Source organism: Megalobrama amblycephala, linkage group LG2 (assembly GCF_018812025.1).
Source record: "Megalobrama amblycephala isolate DHTTF-2021 linkage group LG2, ASM1881202v1, whole genome shotgun sequence".
Classification (NCBI taxonomy): domain Eukaryota; kingdom Metazoa; phylum Chordata; class Actinopteri; order Cypriniformes; family Xenocyprididae; genus Megalobrama; species Megalobrama amblycephala.
Genome location: NC_063045.1, coordinates 40,310,926 through 40,333,453, shown reverse-complemented (window position 1 = coordinate 40,333,453; position 22,528 = coordinate 40,310,926). Strand labels below are relative to the sequence as shown.

General features: G+C 37.4%; 1 protein-coding gene across 2 annotated transcripts in view; it reads left to right on the top strand.

The window, feature by feature from the left end:
* Positions 1 to 22,528, top strand: part of LOC125258475 (ephrin type-A receptor 5) — an 80,684-nt gene that overhangs the window by 38,638 nt on the left and 19,518 nt on the right. For both annotated transcript variants that reach the window (XR_007182632.1, XM_048175432.1), the window contains exons 4-8: positions 1,951 to 2,106; positions 2,195 to 2,530; positions 17,848 to 17,972; positions 21,396 to 21,555; positions 22,272 to 22,374. Coding sequence is in view for 1 of the 2 variants with exons in the window: in XM_048175432.1 (XP_048031389.1) it covers positions 1,951 to 2,106; positions 2,195 to 2,530; positions 17,848 to 17,972; positions 21,396 to 21,555; positions 22,272 to 22,374 (880 nt within the window). In the remaining variant the exon portion in view is untranslated. The remainder of the gene's footprint in view (positions 1 to 1,950; positions 2,107 to 2,194; positions 2,531 to 17,847; positions 17,973 to 21,395; positions 21,556 to 22,271; positions 22,375 to 22,528) is intronic.

Sequence of the window (22,528 nt, the reverse complement as noted above, 5' to 3'; positions counted from 1 at the left end):
TATCCGTTTAAGTCCCCCCCCCAGAATATGAAATGAGTATGAATTAAGCTAAATATATAAAATTCATACAAATTGCTGGTATTACATGAATGACACATCGTCTAAAACGCACACTATTGAAAAGTTGTGACTGCTCTGTACTTGATGTTTCATAGTCATTTAGATAATCATAAGAGCCTTATGCGTTATGTAAGCCTTTACATTCGTTTTTTTTTTTTTTTTTTTTTTCCAGCAGGACACATGTTAATGGTAATTGTAAAGTCACTAAGAATTGTATGTAATTTAGAGACAGTTCTAGTTTGCACAGCTCTAAAAGAACTATAGGACAAATATGAGGTGATTTTAAAGGGATAAAAATGCAAAGTTATTTGCTCACCCTGATTTCATTCCAAACCTATATGCATCTTTCTTCTGCAGAACACAATTTTCACCACGCTAACCTAAAACAAGCAATCCATTTAGCTCATGCGAGGGTAGTCTTGTCTAAATGCTGCCAATGGGGCAAAGATGATCTATTTATGGCCTCAGACAGGCGGCTACAGTTGAGCAAATCTTGTCTGGAGGCCATTGCACTGGCACTCTGAAAAAGATGGATATGCAATTCATGCAGAAGAAAAAAAAAAGTGATGAGACCATTTTACCATGCTTTTAGATCAGGCGATTTGGCAACAGATGAAGAGGAAATGGTCATTGATAAACAGGGAAAATTTGGCCAAAGATATCATACCATCCCAAAGTACAAATGACAGTATGCGCTTCCTTTTTAAGACATTGACCGTACCTGTGTATTTTTGGAAATTTTAGCAAAAATACTTGCTAGTTACTCTGCAAAGCTAGAATTAGAATTTAGTCTAAGCAGTTACAGGATATCAGTATAAAGGTTCGTTCACTCAAAGGACAATAACTATAACTATAAAAGGCCACACCACAGCTGTAACAGTAAAAACACAGAAGAATTACATAATTAGAATGACTTTCAGAATGTTTTTTTTTTTTTTTTTTTTTTTTTGCTAATGAATGATAAAAAACATTGACAACCAATCAGAATCCACTTAACTTTAATGAGCTTTAGCATTTAAAGTGGCAGATGACAAAACTGCAATGCACACTTATAATAAACAAAACAGATTTCATATTGACATTTAAAGCAAAGTAGCAAAACTACAACTGTTTTGGTGCATACGCCTTAAGTGGATTATAGGGAAAAGCATAAAATACTACAGAAGTGCTGAATATGGCCCATAAATAATAGTTAAATGTTGAATGATATTATATATCATACTATTCTACATTAGCTGCCGGTTTCAGCTCGGCCTGTTCTTGCTGTGGCTCAGTTGGACTGAATTCACAGCGCACCTCTGCTGTCTGCCTCTTAATGCACACCAGGGAGGCTTTAATTAATGTCTTTGTGTGCACTTTGGACTGCCGAGGCCATTGATAATCTATCTCTCTCTCTCTCTCCATGGCAATACATTATCTAAATGCATTTTGTGCTGACAGGGTGTCTGCTGTGCATAAGCACCTGTCCTGAATTGAGAAGTATTTAAGTAGTTGCAAAAACCAGATATACTGATTCCATTTGTCCCACTTGTCAGTTTGATAATGTAAATTGTGGTTTAATGCTCTCTGAGCATGTTTCTGTGAAAATTGTGGCTTTCATGAGTGAATGTTTGAAGATTTATTCTAGGGCTGTCCATGTTAACGCATTTACGCATGCGCTTAATTTAAAATACTTAACACGTTAAAAAGAATTGAACTTATTAATTAACATTGTGTGTTCAAACCATCGGCTATCTATTGAAATAAGTACCTGCTCTTTTTAATGAAGTTGTTGGATGTTTGACTTTAATGACTACATTTTCTCATCAGCCCTGAACAAGCAGTACAAAGGCATTGATCGACCGCATTAGTAATGTAATCACCTCTGTATTGTGCTTGATATCTCTGCAGTGTGTAAGCCGGGCTTTTACCGATCAGCTCTTCAGACCAAAAGCTGCAGTAAATGTCCTCCCAGAAGTTTCACCAAGGTGGAGGCTTCCACCTCCTGTCAATGTGAGCAGGGATTCTACAGGACCGAATCAGACCCCGCCAATATGGCCTGCACAAGTAAGTGCCACTTCCGTTATGTGTACCGTTATGCAATATTTTTGGTATATTGTTTGTAATTTAGTCATGATACCGTATCATCTTGCAGAGCCCCCTTCCGCCCCACGAAACGCCATCTCCAACGTGAACGAGACCAGCGTCTTCTTGGAGTGGAGCGCCCCGGAAGAAACAGGAGGCCGGAAAGACGTTAGATACAATATCCAGTGCAGTAAGATCAGTACAGATTTGGGCAACTATGAACCATGTGGAAGCCATGTACGATTCCTCCCACAGCGGATGGGGCTGAGAAACACCTCCGTTATGGTCGTGGATCTCCTGGCTCACACCAACTACATCTTTGAGGTGGAGGCTGTGAATGGGGTGTCAGAACTAACTGCCCCTTTGCGCCAGTACGTCTCACTCAATGTCACCACCAACCAAGCCGGTGAGTAGATTCATCCCTCTGGAATTGTTCCTATTACATGCTCAAGCCTAACATGATAAAGTTCATACTGTCTGCAAGAGCATTTGCAATTCTTGTGCAGTGTGACATATATATCAAAATATTCAGCCGGAAGTGATGTAGAGTGGGGATTTATTTGATCCTCAAATTTGATCGCAAAACATGATCAGGACAGCCATCTAATGTTGACAAACCCGGTAAAGGGCACCTGAAACTGAGGGCTATATATATACACGGAGAAACACTGGGATTAATCAAGGTAATTAACAAGACACAGGTAAAACACAAGAGTTGAATCAAAAACCATGACAAAAGAAGAGCATGGACAAAGAAAACAGAGGAAACTTAACTAAGAACAGGGCAAAACTAACTCAAAGTCACACTAAAGCAAAACACAAACACAGAGCAGACATGACATTAAGGCCGCATTTACATTACATGGTTCAAATGACCCAGTGTGGCACATGGATTCCGATATTCTCAGATTGGTTTCAGGCCTCATTAATATGTGGAAATAAATCTGATATGAATCATATAATTGCATTTGCGTTTGAACAGTAAGCAGACAGATAGAATATTTCCCTGTCAATGCGAGTCATGCATCATCGAAAAAGCGATGGCGGCGAATGACATTAACTCAGGTGGACACCAACCGCGAACACATGACTCTTTTCAGTGGCACAATAAAGGATGAAGGCTCAACTTAGTGGAGTCATGCTGAAGTTTGAAGTCTTTTGAGCATTTGGGGTGACCTTTTAAGATGGTGCGGAAAGCAAAAGCTTGTGTTATAATTTGTCCATTGTGTGTGTGCATTGCCAATTGTGCCATTTTTACTTTCTTTTTGGGTCAAGTTTTTCCGGGTCAGTATGTCTCTTCGGGTTGTTTTACCAAGTATATTGTGTAAATGCAGGGGAGGCACCAAGAATCTTAAAAAAAAAAAAAAAAAAAAAACGTTTTTAGGAGTGTAGAAAAACAGTTAAGATATTAAACATTATTAAAAATGATTTTTCTTTTCTACAGGGTGATGGAATTGGTTAATCTCATTTCCCCCACCCACATGACCTTGCTTATATTATTAGAAAAGGAAAATTATTTCAGAGATGGCAAAAGTTATTAAATTTTAAAGAAAGATCATGAAAACATTTTAATTTAGAATAATGTGTACAATAATACTATTTAAATAGTTAAATAGGGTAAATTCTTATAAAGGAAGATTCCATTACTTGTTGACTTTAATGATACAATGAGATACAAAAAAAAAAAAAAAACGGAAATTATAGGTATTTTTTTTTATATTCAGATAAGCAGGTTTTTTATATTCTCTGACCAGTCATTTTATGGCATTTATATAATTTTCATGGTTGTCATGTTACTTCTTATTCACATATATAAGAAGGGGGGTAAACAAGGGTAACTGGCACTAAAACCTTTTCAATACAGTGGCACCTCTCCTGACTGCCATTGACTTTTCATTAAGATAATGATGACCCTAATGGACACTGAAGTGTAATCTGCTTTATCTGTAAGAGGGTCTGTAATTGCTGGGGATTGCCCAGAGACAGTGGGGTGGGGACTCCTGTGTGCCCATAATGAGTGTGTGCGTGTGTGTTGTGGAAGTGTTAGTGTTGATAGGGCACTTTTGAAATGAAGGATTTTGCGTGAGCCGAGTGGAGGTTGCAGCGAAATACTGAACGCTTCGCCTCTGCGGTCGGGATAATCCGTTTGGTTGATGTGTCGAGTAGCGGTCATGTTTTATGTGAACTGGATGGCTGGAGGCTAAGCAAGAGGTTTGGCTGGAGTTCTGAGACCAGACGTGCTCACAAAGGTGCTTGACTGTCTGAGCGTGAATCGTTATTGAAATATTGAGGGGGGCTACAGGCTCCCACTGTGTCGACTGACGGAAAATCACTTTTCCATTATCTTGCTTTTGTCTTCCCTCGTTTGAAGCATAGCTCCATTTGAAGATCTTTTATAGGCCAGCATTCAAAGCAAACACATTCTCGGATATTCCCACTATGCAGTACATTATGTGTATGTCTTACAGTCCCCTTATTATGCTTTTTTGGATATTACCTTTCATGTAGTGTGTAATTTAGCTGTTTGTGAATGTAAAAGGTCTGCAAAGTTTCAAAGATCAAAGTGCAGATAAATGGAGTTATTGTCTCCCAAATGAAGCTATTCTGAACTGCCTGAAATGAGTCGTCAGTAATTCCATTCTTACTTCCTGGTCAAACCTACGTAGGTTTGTAACAAATTTACATAATACCAGCCTATGGTCTTCATTGGCTGCCTGTGAACAATGTCTGCTTTTACCTGCCATCATCTGAGGCCTGGAAGAGTTTGGTTTGTGTTGTCGACATGTCGAGAAGACACTGTTTTCTGTGCTGCGAAAGCAAATCGACTTTGATAGAGTAAAACACTGACACCGACGTTAATGTTCATATCACTGTGTATTAAGTTCTGAGGAAGCCTTTGCAGTAAGAAAAGAAGTGATGCTACAATGTATATTATGTAAAAATTAAAGTTCTTGTTTTGACATTGGATGCATGTAAACCTACAGGAGACCTTCGAGACAAAATTACGAACCTTTAAAATAGCATAATTGGGGCATTTTAATAAATTGGAAAAAATACTAAATTCACAACTTTGATTGAAGATGGAAATGATTTTGGTTAGTTTTAATTTTCCTAATATCTTAATAATGTCAGTGTTGTTATTGTTAACTAAAACTAAAACTATTAAAATATATATTTTCTTTATTTGAAATTAAGCTAAAATAAAAATAAAATATATGAGAAAAATTTAAACTTAAAAAGAGAAAATTTGGCCTTAGCAACTAAATATACAGAGCCTGCAATAGCCTTATTAAAGAAATACCTTCTCATATTACAACACAAACATGTTTATTTTATCAAAGACAGAAACAACAAGGTTCTGGATAACAGGAATATCAAATGAAATGCTACTCGCTGTGTAGCGTTGGCCAATCAGAATCTTATTTTCTCTATTGAATGTTATGCCAATCAAAGCAATGCTAAACCGCTAGTGACCTATAAATCAATGTATGAATACGGAAGAATAGGCTTATACAGACCTGCAGCACTGCAATGCAATAACAGGCACAGGTGTTGCAGGTGCCGTAAGGCATAAAACATTTATTTCCACTTTGCGTAATCCATTATCCTAAACTCTCAGGCCTTTTTTGCAACCTTTACATACAACCACTGCATTCTAATTTAGGGAGAAAATATTTAACGTAATATTTGTGCCTATTTCAATGCCGATACATCTCTGTCACAAAAGCACAGCAGATGCGGTTACGAGGCGTACAGAAACAGTCTTAGGGTGCTAATTTATTTCACCAGGGCTGTGAGGCTACAGTATTTCCCCCTGAAGAGACGACTTCAACATCTGCTCAGCTCATTAAGTTACTCTCAAATCAACAGAGGAATTATGCTCTTTAAAACACTATTAATTATGACAAGCAAAATGATAATTTCTGCAGCACAAGGCGAGCTGTCACGCATAGTCAACAAAGCTTGTGTGGAATGTTAGCCCGCTAATGTGAATCTTTACAAAGACATAGATGACATAAATTCTGTTTTTACTTCAGAAGTGGGGAGATTTTTAGAACTGGAAGCAGATTGTACAGGTTGATCAAATGCTCACTAATTTCTAGTGTTTTTGAATGAGCGGGATTTCAAAACAAACTGAATAGTTTGCAGGTGCAAGTGATTAGCGCGTTGTATTGGCATGCCTTTCAAGTGCTTTCCCTGATAAATGTCGACAGACGCATGAGTGGAGGCATTTGTGGAGCTCTTTTTGCCGAATTATTTTGTGAGCCTTGACTGTTTTCTCAGTGACAGCTGAGTACATGACGTATCGTTCTGAAAAGAGTTGTGACACTAAGTATTCTCAAACCCTCTCAGAAAAGCTCTTCTGGCAAACGGCTGTGAGCACTTGTGCTTTACTAAACTCAGCACATCCGTTAGTGGATTGTTTGAGTCTCTGCAGATGGTGACCCAATCACTATTAGGGAGTAAATAACTAAAATAAGCAATGCAACTAACTTTCAATAGTTTGATAGCCATTTTTAAAATAGTGTAGCTTTCCATAAAAATGTTAATTTCCATTAACATGTTAATTCCAAGTAGTAGCACCCCGTTACATTGCACATAGGCTACAGCTTTACAGTAGCACCGTATCCTAACCAGACGTGATGCCGCGACACGCAATAAAAGGTATCTTTTCCATGTTAATCATGGAGTTTTCGTCCTAACCAGCCATGGCGGCGACACTTGGGTAAAGTTGGTTTTATATTCGCACATTCGGATTTCTGATAAATTCAGACTTTCCAATAAATGTGCAATAAATTAATGTTTGCGAATTTTAAGCAGCGACATGATATTGACAACCAACGATTGTCAACTTACAGCATTTTCACAGTCGATCAAAATAGGCAAGTATTGTTTTAATGGCATATTTACTTGTGAATGTCCACTGTATGTCCAATGTAGTGTGATTAACAAGGCTATTGAATACGGATGTCCGAATGTGCGAATATAAAACCAACTTTACCCAAGTGACGGCAACACACAAATATTCTATTTTAAAAACAAATATTCTATTTTTCTATTTCTCCGTGACATCGCGGCTGAAACAGCAACACAAAGTATGGCAATGATAATATCAGGTACTGTTTATGTGTTTTATTTAATGTTAAAAGCATCTAATGTGAGTTTAAATATCATTATGTGTTCCCAGTGTTTTAGCTGTAATAAAAACAACACTGGCTAATTACCCTCAGATCTTGAAAATAAATAAATGGCCACAAGAATGTTCAAACTGTCAACTCAATGTGAACAAACAAGTGTGTTCTATGACAAAGATTGGTTCAGTCACTCCATATGTACTTTAAATAATGTTTAAATTGTGTAATATTTATGAATTTTTCTACGTACTTGCCCATTTCATTGTGTCTGCTGTGCTCTTGCCGAGAGAGCCTGCCAACACTCTCTTCTGATTGGCTGGGGAACTTGATTGATTTTATCGCTTCTCATTTTCGCGTCGCGTCTAGTGTGGACAGTCAAATTGCTTGTCGCTAGAATCTTATCGCATCGCGTCTGGTTAGGACACGGTGTAGGGCTGTAACAAGTACTCAAATAAATGTGAATACTCAATTAAAAAAAATCCATGATTTCAATTTGCCCGTGTCAAGTAACCGGCGAAAATACCGGAAGTGGCGCTTTCCATGGACGAGAATCCATGAAACGCGTTATTAGCCCGTTTTCTAAGGCTGCACAATTTTAAACCTGTTTAAAAATCATAATAAAGCATGATGCTTTTGTGAATTTACAAAGGCTGCGAATCAATTAAATAAATGTATGTGCTGTAGGTTTAACATCTATATGCGCTGTAATTATTTCCATACATGTAGATTATCAGAGCAGCTCTGTTCACAGTAAATGCAGCTCCACGTCAACTGTTATCATGAGTGAAGCACGTCTCAAACTCCATCTCTGCATATGCTGTGAGTTTGGATTGTTTTTAACGTTCATCTGGAAACGCAATGTGTGCCATTTAATCAGATTTGTAAGGTAAGTCATCTATAAACCTTAGCTAACGCAGGAGAATACATTTTACAGTATTTTCTACTTGGTCAAATGTGCTAACAGGTCGTCGCGATTTCAAAATAAAAGTTTAAGCCCTCGTTTAAGTCCACATGTTCTTGTTCAATAAATTACAGTTATTGTAGCATTTCTGTTGTAAAGAAATGGCCAAATATTAACGATTAATTGGACAGTTGAAATAAATGTTGGCCAAATGTCAAATGGGCCAAATCCGGCCCGCCAATCATCTTCATCCGGCCCGTGGCACCACAATCTCCCTCCTCCTCTTTTCCTGGCTGTGTGGCTAAATTTGGTAAGATACGTGGCCGCAGTGGCACCTGCAGCTGTATGGCTATATACGCACTGTTCGTACCATGCACGCTCCTCTGACTGACTTGAGAAACGTTTTCCGGGCGAATATTTCAGCAGTTATTATGTGTGTCCCGTATTTCTGTCGACTGAACCAGCGATACCTATCATTCGTGAATTAATCATTCTTTTGTCTTGATTCTGTCTTTTCCGTGAATTGGCCAAACGCGCTTGCATAACGAATTTAGATTCGTTCAGACCACTCTGTCACTGAATCCCCAGATAGCACACGTACGTCTGCAAGACGTCTGTTAAAGATCACTTCATCTGGAAAGCATCTGCTGTTTACAAACATCTGATAGACGTCTTTAAGATGTCAGTTTTACATACATTCTAAATCATAAACATCTTAAAGACATCTTCTAAACGTCTATTTGACATCTGACAGGATACGTCCTATAGACGTATTCCAGATGAGCAAACAACCTAAATAATACGTCTTCCAGACGTAAACACACACATCAAATAGACGTCTCCGAGATGTACGTGTGCTATCAGGGTCATCTTAAGTTATTTCTCGGTCAGTGACAAAAAATACAGAACAAATAGTGCTGTTTTCAGGTGTTTCACTAGTTTACTTTGAACTACGCAGCACAGCCTAGTGGATAACGGAACGAAAGCTTAAAGGAGCTGCATTTATTCCCCGTCCCGGATACCATTATTAAACAAAATTGCGACATCTAGTGAAAAGCATTTCAATTCGACACACACCTCTCATTTACAAACTACAAATCACTCAATGATTAAACTAGTTTTAAATCGGATGAAACAGCCTCAACATTCCCAACCAGGCTGATGAGGAAAACAGGAATGACGATAGAAGACTTTAAATCCCAAAATCACCACCCTTACAAACATTTCCCATGAATGAACCGTAGTAAATTACCATGGTTTGTGGAAATGTGGAATATTTATATTGAAAACTATGTTATAGCCATTTATATATTGCGATATATGTATTAGGTGGGTAGGGGAATATATATAATTCATGTCTTTGTTAAGGTGTAGGTGTAACTTTTTGATTTTATAATCTGGCCCTTGAATGAAATTACTTGAAGAGTCCTGCAATACATTATGCATTTTGACAGTTTTGTTCAATAAAACCATACGACTACTTGTTTTTGATACTTTACTTGAGTCACTTATTGTGTTATTGCTATTATAAATTTATTTAAAATTTTTTACATATGTGTAAGTGAATGTGTTTTGTTGTGTAAGCACCTTTATAATCGCGTTAGTAGTTGAGCTATATGCGCGATGGGTGCCGCCATGTTTGTTTATGCCGCAGTTGGATTTACAACACGTGAAGTCATCTTTGAAATATACGGATGGATGTAAGTGTCTGGTGAATTTGGAGAAGAACAGGGCAACTTTATAGTTGCTGCTTGCCTTACTCACAGTATGAATATAATGTGTCTTCTAATTATAAAGGAAATGATTATTATTGCTGCTTCCTTAGACATCAGTGTATATTTTACAAACTCTTAATGTATTGTTATTAGTGCTTATGTGTATTTAAATATCTGAAACCTAAAATAAACCACCATGTGGTTGAAAACACTGAATAGTTGTGATAAATGCCAAGCACTGAGTGCATCTGTCTCTGGCTCAGCATCTTTACCCACATGCAGAGGTGGAGGGGCGTTCGATTACTTGAGGAATCATTAGAATAATCAAACGATTACTCGATTACCAAAATAATCGTTAGTGACTTAACAGTCAAGCAAGCTAATAATAAAAACAAACAAAAAATGCTTAACATGTCTCTCACATACAATTTTAGAAATGTTCGCATGAGATCGCATTACAGCGGAGAATTCAAATGTCACAAAAGTGCGGCTCATTCACCTCTGCCTGCTCTAGCTGCATTCAAATACGCAAGCCGTAGGCTGTTTCCCTCAGCACAGCACGTGTGTTGTTTGTATTTTGCTTGCGATGCGGTCAGAACTGGAATTTAAATACGAACACATGAAAAATACGATTGTTTTTATGATATACAGTTTCAGTGCGGAGCTCCGCGATGAGTTTAATAACACTAGCCACATGGCACATAGCTCATACAGAATAAAGTATCCGTGTTTAAAGTTTTTATTTCACACATACTCTTGCACCAAACATCAACCAGCACGGTGTAGTTATGCACACATATTTCATCAAGTCTTCTTCAAATGAATTATATGTGCAAACTGGACACTGATACAGTGGTGTAGCCTATCTGAACGCGATGACACGATTATTCTAAAAGACTGATTTTGAGACTGCAGTGCTCGTAAATGTAATCAAAGTAGCCTATTATTAGCCCTATTAAATATTCTTTCGCATTTCTCCCTTGTGCTTGGGAGTTTGTTGTCATTCTCTCCGTGCTCATATATTAATATTCATTATTCTGTATAATGAGTGTGTTGTATGTCTGTGCTTCATTGGTTGTTCTCTCCCCTCTTCCCCCCCGCTACATTCCCACTTTTCCAGAGTTTTACACGCCCATTTTCACAGACTTTTTGAAACTCAGAGGTGTGGACGACCAGGGTAAAACAGGGGGGTTTCATGACCCTTTAAAGCTGCACAATGTACCTTATTATTATTATTATTATTATTATTACTATTATTAAAAGAACAACAAAATGTTATTAAAGAGAGTATACAAAAATCCCTCATCTGTACCATGTACTTACTGAATACATTTTGAAGTGTATATAGATATAAATATATTTATAAATATTTGAATATATGAATATATTATATAAAACTGTCTTGCAAACAAGTGCAAACTAAGTGATAGTTTAAGTTTAATTAAGTTTATGTTTATGATATTAGTAATATCTATATCTAATATCTACATCTAATAGATCAACATTTCTACACTATAATCAGAAATGTTTCTTGAGCATCAAATCAGCATATTAGAATGATTTCTAAAGGATCATGTGACACTGAAGACTGTAAAAATAAAATGTTTAATGTGTGTGTGTGTGTGTAATTTTATATACATAAGGGCAGAAATGTTTGGCAAACAGTTCAGATTGTATTTCGTAGCTAATAGTTCTCAGGCCAGGCCTCTGGCTGGCACAAGAGTCTGTTGGCAGGACTTATATCTCAGGCCTAGATTTGGCCGATGGGTCGCTCGGCTCTGCCAGAGGTTTTTCATCTTGCTTCTCGGCAGGGCTCCCCAAACAACACTTGTTTACAAACACACGGCCTGTTGAGATCTTCGTGTTGGCAGTGATTTGGGGCCGGAGCGGAGGAGATGACCTTTCTTACCCAGATGAAAACTACATCCCGGCATGCTAACTTCAATCAAATTACATGCAAATATTTGCTTGGAAGATTTCGCCTACACAAAAACCAATATTGCCTGGAGTCACTGTGGCAACGCCAGGAAGTGATGCTGCTCACACTAAGCTGGATTCTTGTATGACAACTGCGATTAAGCTAAAGCGGCTCGTCTGTGTGAAATAAAAGACAAAAATAGTTCGCTACATGAGTTTGGTGTGGAAGTAGTGACATTCTTGCTGTTTCGTGATTCTACGGCTGGCACAGATTTCGAGTGTTTCCAAATTAGAAGATTCTCACACTAGATGAAGGCAACACTTCCCATTTGGAGGCATTAATCAGAGTGCTATCATCACACTTCCTCAGACACGTTTCCTGCAGAATACATCTGTTAATGAACTGAGAGGCAGCACTTTGGCGGGACCTTTGCACTTTGAGTTGTCATTGGTGACAAAACTGTTGAGGACTTTATTACTGTTACATTTTATAGCTAACAGTATTTTGCAACTCACTGTTTGGCAAGTGTTCTGAATCTTTGGCCATTTAGAAATAGAAAAGATCATTTTCAAGCTGTAAAATAAACACTATAAGGATTTATCACATTTATTAGATGGTTCTCAATTTACTCAGTGAAGCTTGTTAGATGAAACCTGCTAAATGGATTTGCATATCAAATGGGTTTTATAGGTAAATTAAAGTATGATCGAATTAGTCCAAAATACTCTATACATTGAAACTGCAGAGCTTTACGAGTCGAATCAGTGATTCAGAGCGCCAAAGTCACGTGATTTCAGCTGTTTAGCTGTTTGATAGGAAATCCGAATCACTGATTCGTTTCGTAAAGCTCCGAAGCAGTGTTTTGAAATCGGCCCATCACTATATTGTTAAAAAGTCAGTATTTTATTTTTTTTTTTTTTGGCGCACAAAAAGTATTCTCGTCACTTTATAATATTAAGGTAAAACCAGTGAACTCACATAAACTGTTTTAAATATGTTTTTAGTACCTTTATGGATCTTGAGAAAGGAAGTACCATTGCTGGCAATAGAGGCCTCACTGAGCCATCGGATTTAATCAAAATATCTTAATTTGTGTTCTGAAGATTAACAAAGGTCTTACGGGTGTAGAACGACATGAGGGTGAGTAATAAATTACATTATTTTCATTTTTGGGTGAACTAACCCTTTAAGTTATGACGTGTGAATTACAGGCATTCTAATTGCTTGGAAATCTGCAAGTCATTCTGTAGGCAAAGTTTTTGGGTGGGCCGACCTGTATGTTTGGATATATATTCTCACTTTCTGTCACACCCAATGACTATTTTCTTTGATGGATCCCCTGCTGATGTTTTTGTTTCGTGCCATCACCAATATAGATCACAATTCCCTGTGCTGACCTTAAGGATTATTGAGAATCAATAACTCAAAGGGCCGCGTCTCCCGCTTGACTGAAAGTCAAACATTTAACAGGCTGCCAGAGCGTTTAAGTGGCCCATCTACCCTCAACAATACCTCTCTTTCCCTGCAGGCCTGCAGATCAGGTTGCCATAGTATACCATTTCAGGCTTTTAAGATAGGAATGATTACAGTTTTGTCCGGGCAAAAAGGATACAGTTACTCTTTGTTTGGGAGAAAGAGGATGGGGGAAAAGACTTTTCTTTGCTTTCCTATGGTGGGGTTCTATTGAGCTATTGGATCAGTGCTTGAAGGATTGTCCAAAGGACTTAAACGCGTTTTATCTCTGGGACACAGTCCGACACTTCTGTTAAGGAATATAAAGCCGGGTTTGATTTCAGCGGTCCACATATAGACAGATAGGGGCTTTTTTCTCATATAAGTGACACTAAATACAGTAATAATGGAGGAAAGGTGGGGGAGAAAGTAGAGAGAGGATTTGGAAATTGACAACTGAATTTAAAGTTTTAGTTTACTCTAACTTTTATGTGTTTATTCTACACAGGATGTGGGTTTTACAGTATGAGCTTTTCTTATAATTCCTACAGTGCAACGACAGTCTAAAGTCTCAAGTCTGTCTCAAAATTATATAATTTACAGTGGCCCCAAATATGACGCATACTTTGGACACTTTAGGTACAAAATAAGACCTTTCCAGTTTGTATGATAATGTAGTTTAGGAAAAGGAAAAGTTGACCCAAATATGAAATTCCGTCACCATTTTTTTCACCCTCATGTTGTTCGAAACCCATAAGACTTTCATTTATATTTTGAATGAAGATATTTTTAATATTCTCTCATCATTTTCTGTCCATCCATCGAAAGTCCACAGAACCATAATTTTCAAGCTTCAAAAAGTACATAAAAACCTCATAAAAGTAATATAGGAAATAAGTGGTTTAAGTGGTTTCCAAACCTTCTGAAGATATGTAATTGCTTTATATGATGAAAACAATTATCTAAATATAGGTTTGAAACAACATGAGGGTGAGTAAATGATGACAGGATTTTCATTTTTGTGTGAACTATCCCTTTAACCTGTAGAGTTTAGGGTTTGTTCATACAGTGCCCTCCACAATTATTGGCACCCTTAGTAATTATGAGCAAAAGCAGCTGTGAAAATAAATCTGCATTGTTTATCCTTTTGATCTTTCATTCAAAAAATTCACAAAATGTGAACCTTTAATTTAAGGTAAATAATTGAAAGTGGGGGCAAACTCAGATTATGAAATAAATGTTTTTCTCCAAAACACGTTGGCCACAATTATTGGCACCCTTTTATTCAAAACTTTTTGCAACCTCCTTTTGCCAAGATAACAGCTCTGAGTCTTCACCTATAATGCCTGATGAGTTTGGAGAACACCTGACAAGAGATCAGAGATCATTCCTTCATGCAGAATCTCTCCAGATCCTTCAGATTCCCAGCTCCATGTTGGTGCTTCTTCTCTTTAGTTCACTCCACTCATTTTCTTTAGGGTTCAGGTCAGGGAACTGGGATGGCCATGGCAGAAGCTTCATTTTGTGCTCAGTGACCCATTTTTGTGTTGGATTTGATGTTTGTTTTGGATCATTGTCCTGATGGAAGATCCAACCACAGCCCATTATTGGATTTCTAGCAGAAGTGGTCAGGTTTTGATTTTTTTATCTCTTGGTATTTGATAGAATCCATGATACGATATATCTGAACAAGATGTCCAGGACCTCCAGCAGAAAAATAGGCTCACAGCATTAAAGATCCAGCAGTATATTTAACCGTGGGCATGGGGTACTTTTTATCCATGTGTGCACCAAACCCATCTGGTGGGTTTGCTGCCAAAAAGCTCTTTTTTTAGCATCATCTGACCATAGAAGCCGGTCCAGTTTGAAGTTCCAGTCTTGACTGACAACTGAATATGCTGGAGATTGTTTCTGGATGAGAGCAGAGGATTTTTCTTGAAACCCTCCCGAACATCTTGTGGTGATGTAGGTGCTGTTTGATCATTTTTTTAAGGCTTTTTGAGACTCAAGACTCAACTAATCTCTGCAATTCTCCAGCTGTGATCCTTGGAGAGCCACTCAAACTCTCCTCCTCACCGCGCATTAGGACGATTTAGACACACGTCCTCTTCCAGGCAGATTTGTAACATCTTTAGTTAATTGGAACTTCTTAATTATTGCCCTGATGATGGAAATGGGGATTTTCAATGCTTTAGCTATTTTCTTACAGCCACTTTCTATTTTGTGAAGCTCAACAATTTTTTGCTGCACATCAGAACTATATTCTTTGGTTTTTCTCATTGTGATGAATGATTACGGGAATTTGGCCTTTGTGTTTCCTCATGTTTATTTTCCTGTGGAACAGGAAGTCATGGCTGGACAATTTCATGTTCATGATCACCCTGGTGTGCAAAAAATGTAAATATGAATGGGAATATACTTCAGAGATATTTTACTCATAAGAATTACTAGGGGTGCCAATAATTGTGGCCAATGTGTATTGGAGATAAACATTTATTTCATAATGTGAGTTTCCCCCCACTTTCAACTGTTTTCTTTCAATGAAAGGTTAGAATTTTGTGAATTTTTTGAAATGCAGATTTATTTTCACAGCCGCCTTTGCTCATATTTACTAAGGGTGCCACTGTGGGGTGGGGACTAAGGGCACTGTACACTGTAAAACAGATAAATGACATTTTCATAATAAATAAATAAATAAAAATGTAAAAAAAAAAAAAAAGGTAGTTTTACAAGACTGACCTTAAATCTAAAATAAAAATATATATTTCATGAACTGAAATAATGTTAATATACCAAATAAACTTTTTTATTTTTTTTTACCTCATAATAATCAAAATTCATCACAAGTAGCTCTTCCACAAGCTGAAGTAAATACTAATATATAGAAGGTGCACATCTTACATCACGGTAACACACATGACTTCTAATGCGAAAAACAAAAACAAAAAAAACATTATTTTAACAACATAAGATGTAACATAAAACCCTAATGTACATGACTCATATAAAAAAAAAAGTAATAGTTATTTCAATGAAAAAAAAAAAAAGTAATAGTTATTTCAATGAAAAAAAAAAACATCAACTGCGATGTGTCATACGGTTTTTCACTTCACTTCCAAAAACTTTACATTTAACAGTATTTTACTGTAAAATTACAGTACATAAAACATCCCATTAAATCATTTACAGTTTTTTCAACAAATAGGTGTGATTAATCGCAATTAATTACAGAAAAATTTGCAATTAATTAGTTATTTTTTTAATCGATTGACAGCACTCGTTTTGATATTCTTTTTGTTGTGTTGTCCCTGTGTTCATAGTTCCTGTGCTAGGTTCCTGTTTCTTCAGTTCCCTGTAGGTTACTAAGTAGTTCCTTGTTTGTTACTATGGCTACTTATTTAGTCTACCTGTGTCTTGTTTTTAGTTCTAAGAATATGTTCTATATTGAGCTCAGGCACATTATATATAGAACGTTTTAACGGTTCTCATCATGGGATAATTTCATGAATTTTGTTTTAATTAACTTTTGATAAAATTTTATGAATTAAACAGTTTGTAAACAACATACTTCATGACTATGTAAGAAAAAAAAAAAAAAAAACTGTTAAACATGAAAGTATCAAGTATCATTTAAGACGTTTCTCTTTATATAGAACTTTTCAGCTAGATCCTGTATAGAATCCCTCTGAACTTTTGTATATATCTAGCCCCGTGGTTCTCTTTAGTTTGTCACTTATTGGCATGGCTGTTTTGGTGTTGGTCTCCTTATCTGTTGGCTATCTTCCTCTTCTAGGATCATCTTCTTGTTTTGTATAATAAAGTATTGCTGCACTTAGATCCTCTACTCCACTCTTTCCCATCCTGCACCTTGACAACATATAGCCATTTCAGGTTGTGCATTACAGTGATTTTAAGATACAAAAATCCCACTTTCCCAGTAAAATCTGTGTAATACTTTATTTAAAAAAATTCAGCCCATCATTTCAAAGCCAGTCTTGCCACATATAGTTTGAACTCCATTTAAATCGTAAAACTATAATATAACTGTTAATATTTAATTTATTGTAAGTATAGTATCAGTAAAAACTGTTTTATAGACAATTTAATATAAACTGTAAAACAATTTAATTCATGTTGAGAGTGATGTCATATGTGGGACTTTATGAGAAGGAGTTAAATCAGGACAGATTTTGCTATGCATTATTTTATCGGTAATAATTAGGTTGCACAAACATTAAAGTATGTCATTGCCTGAATCCACTTTCAAAGCAATCAACTAGTTAAGAAGAAAGACATTCTCTTTGATTGTCTCTACCACTGAAGTTTTCTGATTTTTTTTTTTTTTTTTTTTTTTTTTTTTTTTTTTTCTCTGAACAGTATGAAACACATTAAAGTAATTAGCACAATATGCTATTTCATTTAATTAGAATTGCTAAGGGGATGGACTTATCAAAAATAACTCTCAAATATATAGACTTAGAAACTTTCAAATAAGATTTACAGTACATTGCATCAGGGCTTCACTGCATCACGCAAGAAAATACATTTTCTGCTTGATTTGATAAAAAATAGTAAAGTGAGATGTAACTGTTTTGTTCCCAGCTCCGTCTCCTATAACCGTGGTGAAGAAAGGCAAGACAGCAAAGAATAGCATCACAGTGTCCTGGCAAGAACCTGATCGACCCAACGGCATCATACTTGAGTATGAGATCAAGTATTTTGAGAAGGTAAATATGCATGGTTAAAGATTACATTTGCATATGTTCAGATCACATTTCACCTTAAAACAAAGAAACAATATTATTAGGGCTGTCAAGCAATTGACATTTGTAATCAAATTAATTGCAAATTAATCACACATCAAATTTGGTTGAGACATTACCTCCAAAGGATCATTTAAAGTCATTATTGTGTTAAATGAGAAAAGCATCAAACAGAGTAAATGATTAATCGTTTTTTTATTATTATGGAATTATGAATTTTTTTTAATTTTTTTTCTTAATGAAATGATGCTCTAAATAAGAAACTAAAGCTGCCAGTAGGTGGTGGTAAATGTGTACATGAGTAAGTCATTGAGTCCTTCATTCAATTGACTTGTTCAAACAGCTGATTCATTTAGGAATGAAGTAAAGATTCTTCTTCGAGATGCAACGGCGCTGTGCAGACCAATCACCGTATGACATCAAAGTACCGCGAGCGCTATTGGACTCCTTATGCTTTTGAATCGCTCTTGTGGTACTTTTATGTCATGGCGATCGGTCTGCAAAGCACCAATGCATCTCGAACAAACCTAATGTATCTTTTTATGAATGGGCCATTGAATCTTTGGTTCACCTAATAGATTCACTCAAATTGCAGATTTATTCAGAAACGAAACCCCACTGTGTGTTGCTTGGAGACTCACAAAAGTTCTGCTGTGGATTGATAAGCAATATTTTTGATAGCAAATTTGAACAAAATCAAACTATATTGTGTCTAAAATACACAATATTAACTTCTTATTTGTTGAACTGTTATATAAAATCAATATCATGTTTGCTCTTGTGCTATTCAGGACAAAAACAGCACGTGTGTGATATTGCGTTTGTTACTCATGTGAAATTGCTTAACTATCATACTGTATGATATAAATATGAGACAAAAACTCAAATGGCAGTTTTGCCCTGATATCTTGAATTGTTGTTAATGTAACTTTAATAATGGTTTACTGTAGAGAAAAAACAGTAACTAACACAAACATAAGGTGTTTTGTCAAAAAGGTATTGGACACTGAACTGATGAAAAGCAGGAACTTAAATACACAGATGATTAACTAAAATGATGGACAGCTGTGATTATTAATTAGTGTCCATGGTGACTGATTGTGGTGGGAAAATAGAACAAAAAAAACATATGTGATGAATGAAAACAAACTGAAAGTCCATGAAAACTAAGACAAACGGAACGTGACTGTGACAGTACACCCCCCTCCGGCAAGGCCTGACCTTGCGCCATAAAGGAACAACAAAGGGAGGTATGGAGGGGGTTTTGGAAGTGGACGAGGAGATGAGGCGCAGGGATGATGTCAGGATGAGGCGCAGGGATGACACGGCAGGACAACACAAAGGGTTGGTGATGGTAGGACGATGATCCCCTGGCAGCGATGATGGTGGTTTGCCGATGACACAGACCCAGAGCTTCCCAGTGCTGACAGCCCACAGTGGAGGCAAGGGAGGGAGGAGCCAAGATGTTGCTGGCTTGGCTGATGACATCTGGGGGATAACCGACGGAGACAGAGCTGGTGGATCCGTAGGCACAGACCGAGGGTCGAGGGAGCTGGGCAACATCGCTGGTGCAGGAGACCCAGGTGATGTCGTGGCGAGGAGCATCGTAGGTGGAGCCAGAGTACCCGAGGGCTGTGGCGACGATTTTGCGATCGAGGACAGAGGCAATGCCGATGCAAAGGAGGAACCTGCTGCAGCCGAAGGGATGGAGGGATGGAGTGCAGTGGATGGCCTGTAAGTCCGCGGCAGAAGTGATGTGAGGAGTGACCAAGAGGGAGCCAGTGGGACGAGGGAACCCGGAGGAGCCACTAGACTGAGGGTCTCTGGTGGAGCCAACAGGTTAAATTGTAATGCATAATTTAAGCATTTTTCAAAAAAAAAAAAATTCAAACTTATTGTATATACTCCTGGAGAAACATTAACCTGTTAATATGAATATTAAGGTTCTGAACATGCAATACAGACACAGATTTAACTGCTGTGACATAACATGTATTTATCTTAAAATTAAATAAAACCACTTCTCATAAAGGAACAAGAACATGGTCTTCTTTTCAATTAATCATATATGCATTTGTTATAACAACTTGCTTAAAACATCCTTCATTCTTTCAAGCAGACATATTTATTTGTAAAACTAAAATATAGCATTCAGTGATTTACTCTTTTTCTTTTGTTGTTTGAATAACATTAGTGATGGATAGCAGCAGGTTATTAGACTACTGTCACTTTAAGAACTAATGCATGGATCCAATACACTGATACATATCCTGTATTCTCCCAACTGTTTACGTTCACTTAAGACATAACCGACTGCGTTTACGTGAATACTCGCCAAAACTGACATTTTGACATAATTTTGTGTGTATTTGACAGTTCAAGCACAAAAAGATGCGAAAGAGAACTCGATTCTGTACTTGCACGCTGACGCCTGAGAGGCGGCTTTCTGTGTGCACATAGAAAAGCGGACTGAATTGAGCTCTCTTTTGTGCCGTCACGCTTTTTTTCAGATTTATCCATGTTTCTGCTCTTCTCTTTCTCCCAGACATTTACAATTTTTAACGTTTTATGAGACATGCAACAAGTGTATGCCAACTCATGTCCCGTCGGGTAGATCAGCACGTTACAATTCAAATGTGCGCATCTACCACGCAGGACATCATTCTGACTGGATCTCTTCCCAAACCATCCCTCCCTAAAATTTGTGTCTTGTTTTTAATTGTTGACGAAAATGTCAATAGAGTTTCGGCATAATTTTTTGTCATTTTTATTTAGTTATCTCGATTTCTTGGAGTTGATGAAAATGATGGCAAAAATTGTTCATCAACAAAATGAATCCTGAGCTCTGGTTGGGATTGCATGGAATAGAATGACCAGGTTGACTAGACATTGAGAGAATTATTCCTCTAATGAAGTGACGTTACCAGCAGCAGGGTTGTCGTTGAGTGTCTCACCAGACCCCCCACTGGCGACAACCCTCACAAAGCCTGAAACTAAATCCCCTCTCCGATCGCCATCTCTGATTGCTCCTCACCTTGCAGCATTTTCCGGCTGCTTTGTTGAGCCATTTAAAGACAGAATTCGGCTGAAAACGAGCCTTAGCTCCTCATGACCTCAGTGTTTTAGACCGTTCTGTGAAACACTGATACGATGCACTTAGAAAAAGAAAAAGCTATGACGCCCCACACCCGGTCATATGAAAGCTAATGGACGGAGCACTTAACACAGGGCTTTAAAACAAAGCCAATGAAGACCATGAAAGCGATCCTCTCTACTGGCCCCACCACACACACTTTGCCATTCTCTCATGGGATGCAAGGCCTTTATCCCTGGTTCTTTCCCTCTCTGACCATTTTTGTCTTCTCTTGTCTTCTGGTGGCTCTATAGGATCAGGAAACAAGCTACACCATCATAAAGTCAAAGGAGACAGATGTTTTGGTTGATGGCCTTAAACCTTCTTCCGCATACATCTTTCAAATCAGAGCACGCACCTCTGCAGGCTACGGAGGCTTTAGTCGCCGCTTTGAGTTTGAAACCAGCCCTTACTGTGAGTCATACAGCATTTTTTTTCCCCCATGAATTGATGAGCTATGTTCATAGTAATTGTAAAATTGTATATGCACTGTAAAAAGGAATTGATGAGAAAATCTAAAAGTTCAACCCAACTTTATGCATTCATTTTTTTAGGTTCTCTCAACTATTTCTTAAAAATTGCCCAAGTACACTAATTTGTTTTGGTAATCTGAATTTGTTCATACACTCAATGCAAAATGCCTCAATGAACTGATGTGCAATCACTCATATCTTGAACTTGTAATATGATTATTTTTTACCATTAGTAAAAAATCTAGTTAACGGGACATTTTGAGTCATAAATGCTAAGAGATATTTAACAATAATCATATCAATAGAAATCACTTTTGGCCACTACCATATGAATGTTACTAATTGAAATCTGTAGTTCCCTCAGTGTATTTATTTGCTGAATAAATCATTTACAAACAAATTCAAATTGACAACAAATTAGTGAAATTAGTGACAATTATGCAGAGCCCCTAAAGGGACATGGTGGGGGAAAATATGAGCTCCCTCTCAAAAACTTTTGCGTTCCCCCCAAGAAACGTGTTCGCTTGCAAAGAACTCAAATGGTTTGCAGGGGAAAAGTTTCTCAGGGAATGCAAAACATTTGTGAGAGAACAAAAAGCATTGACAATGACATATAATTTTTCCTCCTTTTGGTTTCTCTTCTCTCTGCTTCAACAGTAGCGGCCTCCAGTGAGCAGGGTCAGGTGCCCATCATCGCTGTAGCTGTTACTGTGGGCATCATCCTCATTGCACTGGTCACAGGTTTCCTGATGAGTGGCAGGTAAGAACACACCACAACAAAACACCAAGCCAAGTAGCATTCATTCAAAGGTGAAAATGAAGAACAACATGTTCCTGGATCAAGTCAGGTCAAGTCAAGTCACCTTTATGTCTGTAGCGCTTTATACCATACAGACTGTTTCAAAGTAGCTTTA